This window comes from Polistes canadensis, unplaced genomic scaffold (assembly GCF_001313835.1).
Source record: "Polistes canadensis isolate GaletaPanama2010 unplaced genomic scaffold, ASM131383v1 scaffold_152, whole genome shotgun sequence".
NCBI classification, from domain to species: domain Eukaryota; kingdom Metazoa; phylum Arthropoda; class Insecta; order Hymenoptera; family Vespidae; genus Polistes; species Polistes canadensis.
The window spans coordinates 21985-28947 of NW_014569699.1; the positions used below are offsets into that span (position 1 = coordinate 21985).

At 27.3% G+C, this 6963-nt stretch overlaps 2 protein-coding genes across 5 annotated transcripts in view; both read right to left on the reverse strand.

The window, feature by feature from the left end:
• LOC106788733 (zinc finger protein 567-like) overlaps positions 1 to 3193 on the reverse strand; it is a 5712-nt gene extending 2519 nt beyond the window's left edge. The window contains exons 1-3 of the mRNA XM_014752271.1: positions 2773 to 3193; positions 1255 to 1401; positions 475 to 510 (exon numbers count right to left, since the gene is read on the reverse strand). Of these exons, the coding sequence (XP_014607757.1) occupies positions 475 to 510; positions 1255 to 1401; positions 2773 to 2806 (217 nt within the window). The 5' untranslated portion in view covers positions 2807 to 3193. The remainder of the gene's footprint in view (positions 1 to 474; positions 511 to 1254; positions 1402 to 2772) is intronic.
• The window catches only part of LOC106788730 (longitudinals lacking protein, isoforms A/B/D/L-like), a 267171-nt gene that overhangs the window by 15402 nt on the left and 244806 nt on the right, over positions 1 to 6963 (reverse strand). The window lies entirely within an intron of this gene.

Consider the following 6963-nt stretch of genomic DNA (forward strand, 5'->3'; position numbering starts at 1 on the left):
ATGTTGAATCAAAAATATTGTAGAAAATAAAATTGTTTTGTGAAAATAATAATAATAATAATAATATATAGAAGTATCCTATAAAAAATAAATTAAAAAGAAAACAAAAAAGAACCCTGAGAAATAAAATGGAAAATAAAGTAAAGAATGAAGAAATAAATTTCGCATCTCGAACGAATAACAAGGGGGGAAAAAAAACGAAAAAAAATAAACAAACTAAGAGAGTAGGGGAAAAGAAGAAAAAAAAAAATGAAATCTCTTAGTTGTAATAATTTGTGCATTGAGTTTTGTTAATGTGCCTAGACAAATGGTATCTCCTTTTGAATCTTTTCCTACAAATGGGACAACCGTAGACGCGTTGTTTTTGGCACTCGATTTGATGTCGTTTTATATATTTCTTCTTTGTATAATTTTTACCGCAATCGGGATAGGTTATCAGGTCGATTCTCATCCCTGACGAATTAACTTTCGTACCTTTATTTTTTCTTCTGTTACCAATGTTACTCGAATCTGAAATTTACAAACAAAAAAAGGATTAGAATATTTCTTTTTTTTTTCAAAAAGAAAAAGGAGAAACAATTGTTATTTCGATTGTTCGTTCGTTTTTTTTTGCATGTAATATATTATGTTAAATATTTGTTTTTAATTTAATATAATTTAATTTAATTTAATTTAATTTTTATCCACGTCACACAACAATCACCACAACTTGCAGGATTTATTATTTACGATCAAAGGGAAAAGTTATATAAGTTTTCATTATATCACAATAGAATAGAATAATTTAATATAGAATCATTAATGTTAATATTGTTTTTTAAGATAGGTCTTAATATTGAATTTTACAATGATAAGAGGGCAATTGTTTAGACGTTTTAGTTGCAGAAACAGATTTATTGTTAATAATTAATTAATGTTAACGATTACGAGATATAAAACTTTATCTCATTTTTTTGTATTACTCTTATAGGATACTTACGAATGCTGAAATATCAAGAATTGTATATCATTTATATTTGTATTATTTATTCATTTTTGATGAATTCTTACAACCCTACCCCCATACCCCTCTTCCTCCTCTTTCTCATCATCCCTATTATTATTATTTTGTCTCATTTAAGATTTTGTAGTATACATTCTGTTGTATTACACAAAATCTTTTGTTGTATTATAAAAATGTAATAATACACAGATTTTGATTAACATTCTAAAGGGATTATTAATGAATGTGTAAATGAAATTGATTGTTCTTACTAATTGACTGTTTCGATTCATATCTGCAGCCCAGTCTTAGGTGTCTTTTCAACGATGACTTCAATTGATAATTATTCGAGCAATAAACACATTTATAGAAGCCACTCGATAGATTTATTTTCCTTGTCATCTGCAGCAACAGCGGCACTGTCAAACAGAAAAGAAAATAACAAATATCAGTTCGTACGTAATAACAATAATAATAATAATAATAATAATTATTATTTTTATGTTTAATTTTGCTTATTCATTTTTATCGATCTCCCTGTTCTTTTTATTTATCTGTGTTTTCGTTTAAATGGTTAATGCAATATACATTTGTTTTAAAAGTTTCATTTTAAACAAAAGCACATGAATAGAGAGGGGTGGTGAGATGGTGAAAGAGTAGATAGGCAAAGAAAAAACACTGAACAATGAAACTGTTGTATCACTATAATGGACAATAGAATCGATGAAAAATAATTTTTATCAATAATAATACTTAGTGTCGGCTGAAAAATAAAATGTTTTATATGGGATCACGTAACATCCATTGGTAGAATCAAAATTTTATTAACAATTTTAATAAACAGAACGTACGAAATATATATATATAATATTCCTAGGAGATTAATAATTTATTTATTTTATTTATTTATATTACAAAACATGCGCTTTTCGACTAGGATTTTTTAGGAAGAAACATGTGTACACAGGAGATAATTAATTAATTTATTTATTTATTAATTATATTATTGATTTATTATTAAACATACTTTTCGTATAGGATTTATTAGGAAACATTTGTAGGAGATAATTATTTTATTTTTAATAAACATAGAGAGAGAGGATAAAAAAAAAGGGCACACAGGGATTGAAAAAGAATTCGTTTCGATAGAAATTTCACCTTTGCAGCATCAACTTCTTTTATACTACTACCTGCGTTTTGAGAGTTTCTTCCACGAAACGGGCTGAAAAATTCGTTACCATTTAAAAATCTTTGCCCTAAACCAGTTCCCTTGCTATCCTAATGCCCTTCATCTTGAATCGAGGGAAGTCCTATTAATTTCTATCACTTTTCAATATTCTTCCTCAACTTCTCCTACAAATTCTCGCATGCTCAACGTTGGTTATAATTTTCGAGTTTTCATTGGACGAGAATGCATTACAAGTCTACCAAACCCACCTTTTTTCACCATTTCCGTTACCTGCTTTACCAACTTTACCAATTTTTTGGGATTCAGTTATTTAGTTCAGTATATTTGAATCGATATATATGATTCTATTGTATCTCATTATGTAAACGTGTGTGTGTATTATCTTACGGTTTGTCCGTTATCCTTTATCCCTTTACCCTTTGCGAACATGAATTCAAAAACCCTTTCCTTTCTCGACCATTTATGCTAGTTACTTTTTCCCCTATTACGACCCCACTTCTTTTCTTTTTTCCAGAAAACGTAGTCCACGTTATCAATGATTATATACTTTCATTATTGTCCTTAATAATAATTATTATTATCATACTATTATATAACTTACATCTCTCTGTAACACGGGATCTTGATAAAAACATGTCTTTTTTTGAGATTGATCATTTTCACGTTGTTGACAAAAGGTTAGCAGAAGTAGGATAACACACCACATTGTATTTCAGTGATTGATGATTTTCATGTTCTAATAAAACAAATAATCAGGTTATAGGGTGGGTGGTTTGCAAGCGTGTAGTAGTGTAATATCGTTGGTAATTTGTCTATAAGATGAACAGATAGATGAAATTAGATGTTTCTTACTTGGTTCACTTTCAATGTAGCATCTTTCACTTTTTTTGGGTCCATTGGTGGTATTATTTCGTCTTTTTCATTTTTCTTCAGAAACTATTTTGTTTGCATATTTGATCACTTAACCATTAAATGGGTACTGTGCAGTATTTCAAAATTCATGCTAAAACATCATTCGTTAAGCAATTTTCACTATTTACACTTTTTACACTTTTTACACTTTTTACACTTGCAGGGTAACTTTCTTCTTGTTTTTTTTTCGTTATTTTAGATCACTATTATTCGAATGTAAAACTCGTAAACTTTATTACACGTAAGAGGGTTAACAATTTGTATATAAAAACTAAAGGAATTTGATTTATTCATGGTGTATTGGAATGTCTTATACCGACATAAGTTTCTCCTGAATGAACAATTTATGACATTTTTCACCTAGCGAGCTCTAAACAAACTAACGCCCTTGCTATTTTAAGTTTCTTCTCTAGTGAGTCCTTTTGTTCAAGCCCTTTAGAACCTACTTTCTCTTTTTGTTTTTCTTTCCAATTCTTCTTCTTCTTCTTCTTCTTACTTTTTTGGTTCGTCAAATAAATAATATCGACATTTTTAATGAACGAACGAGATATATACAATAATAAACAATTAATCAAATATATTTAATTTGTTTTTATTTATTACTAGATAACTATACTATTTATTACTAAATTAACTAGATAATGTTGCAAATACGATTTCAGTTACGGCAACATATATTTGTACACGTTTATTCAATAATTCCCATTATTGATCGGTTGTACGAACACCTCTGTGAATATTAAATAACTAATAAAATTAACAAAACAAAAAAATCAGAAAAATTATCACTCGATACGAATATCGTAATAATTAAATGCGAATGCAACTATGATTTTATTTACACAACTCTTTGATATATTATTATTATTATTATTATTATTATTATTATTATTATTAATGCGTTAGAATGCATTATTTAATGATATACAAAATGGCAAGGAATCGTAAGAAATAATGATTAATTTTTAAATATATTGACGTAATGCGTGTGCCTTGCGTGTTATTGTTGCCAGTTGTTGTTTGGTGGTTGAATTTTCTTTTCGTTCGTTCTGCATTCTCCACTTGCATTACACGTTTTTTCAAGGATTTTTTCCACGCGTATTCGTTTGCTGCACTTCGAATGTTTCCACTTTTTCAGGGCTGAAAATGAAACGTCCTTCGATCGTTATTTTATTCTTGTAAGGGGGAACAAGAAGAAGAAGATAAAAAAAAACACACACACACAAAGAAAGAAAGAACGAAAAAAGAAAAAAGATCGTATAACATTAATATAACTAGATGATGATGACGATAATAATGATAATAATAAAAGTGGAAGAACAATTCGATTGGCATTTTTTAATATTTCTTTTATTTTTTATTTTTATTTTTATTGTTTTCTCCCTTCAGTTCCATATTTATTTATTTTATTAAATTAATTAAATCATTTTGATTAAGACAAATTAAAAAATAAAACAAAAAAAAGAATGAAAGAGAATGAAATACGAATATCGTATTGTCAAAATAATAATATTGTAAAGCAAATTGTGTAAAAAGCAAATTTTAACGAAAATTATTCGCGTATATTATAAATATATATTAATATTAGTAAAAAATAAATAATTTCAATATGAAATAGTTTTAGAAAAGTCTCTTAGTACGTTTTATATCATATTTTACAATTCGATGCGGTGCATGCATTTAACGTGAGACTGCCAACGATGTTTGTGTTTGAATTTTCTTCCACAAATTGGACACTTGAAGGTTGGTTCTTTGCCGCATTCGACTCGTATGTGATTCTTCAAGGAACCTCGCCATAGATAACGTTTCCCACACTGCACGCAGACCCAAATTTTTTCCGAGGTAACTGAAAAACATAAGCAAAAAAAAGAATAGGACAAAATAACGTAGTGTAATGGTGGTAATAACTGCTCGCTAGATTTCATTCGAAATTAATAATTATTAATAAGAAGGTATCAAAGAGAATTTGGACATCAAAAAAAAAGAAGTAGAACTTAATTTTATTAAGTTGGACGTTTCTTCCCTTTATTGGGGACTTCTTCAGCAACTGAATATTTACAGTTAAGCGTCTTTTTTCTTTAAGTAGACATACATTTTTATTTTTATTATAATATTCGAAACACAATGTTTAATAATACAAATTTTTGAACTGTAAAGATTAAGTTGCTGAAGAAGTCCCAATAAAGGGATGAAACGTCCAACTTAATAAAATTAAGTACTACTTCTTTTTTTTTATGTCCAAATTCCCATTTGATACCTTCTTATTGAGAATTTTATTTCTGGACGAGAGAAACAACTGATTAATTATTATTATTCGTCGATAGGTGCATAATTTTCGTGTCCTTTTGTCTCGAATTCTATTCTTTTATACCCTTTTTTTCTTTTTTTATTTTTTCGAATAAAAAGAAATCTTATTTACTCTTGTACTTATACTTTTTTTTTTTATCTCTTTCTTTCTTCGAATGTGAATGTGTGTGTGTGCGTGAATTTTCTTTCTTTGTATACAGTTCTACAATTCTTCTTGAAACATTTTCTTGTGTTCGCGTGTGTATTTTTTTTTTATATAATATAAATTAAATATTAAATAAAATATTTTAAACGTGGTAGAGAGAGTTGCGTTTTTTGTTTATAATGTACAATACAATGAGAGTTAGATTTATAAGTTAGATTTAAACGCAAGAGCTTATCTTTTATTTTTTTTTTTTTTTTTTTTTTTTATTAATTTTTACAACAGCAAGAGCCACATGCACAACCATCCATGGTAGAAAATAATTCGATTTACAGGGATTTTTTTTGTATACGATACTGACTGATCAATGACTGCATCCTATCCTTTGTATTCTTCCTTACCGCATGCGGTACCATCAAATATAATATAATATCATCACGGTTTTTTTCCCAATAATCCTAGCTCCTCTAGAATTTCATGATATTATATCTGTGAACAGAAAAACAGAGAGAACAAAAAAAAACAGGACGAGAAACAAGAAAAAAAAATGGCAGATTAATAAATGATAATTGGAAATTATTCGAAATATCTTGCAGTTTTGTTTCTTTTTCTTTCTTTTCTTTCTTTCTTCTTCTTCAAACTTTCATTCTTCGTTAATCAATTTTTCTTCATCGAAGTCACCCATCGTAATAATCATCGGATTTTCAATTTTTTTCGTGTGCTGAAAAAAAAAAGGAAAGAAAGAAAAAAAGAAAAATAATAATAATAATAATAATAATAATAATAACAACAATAATAATAATAAAAATTACAAATAAAATTGATCGCGATGCGGGGGAAAGGGTGGAGGGGTAAGGAAATAAACAAACGATCGCATTGTTTTTGTTTGTTCCTATTTTTCTTTTTTTTCCCTTTTTTTTTTCCTTCCTTTTCCAGATCTTTTTTTTTTATCAAGTTCGTAATTATCAGTATATCATATTATTATTATTATTATTATTAGTATTAATATTAATATTATTAATAATAGTTTAGGATAAAAAAAATGATTGAACAAACGAACGTGAATATTTTTTTTTGTATACATGAATTCGCGTGTGATATTTTGTTCTTGTTGATTGTTGTCTTACAAGAGGTTGGCCACGCGCCCACTGTTTCCCTTGCAATTAAATTTTCTTGTTATTGTGTTGAAACTTTTTACATATTTCTTATATATATATATATATGCCAGCAGTTCGTATCTTTATTATTTTTTCTTCTATCTTTTCTAACGTATGTTATATATATATATCACTTTTTTGGGAAAAATATAATGGAAAATATGGCGAATTTGTTGTATATCGTAGAATTTTATATTTTATTTTTTTTGTTTTTTTTTTTTAGATTTATACTTCATTATCGATTATTTCTTATTAATTTTTGAAAGAGATTAAA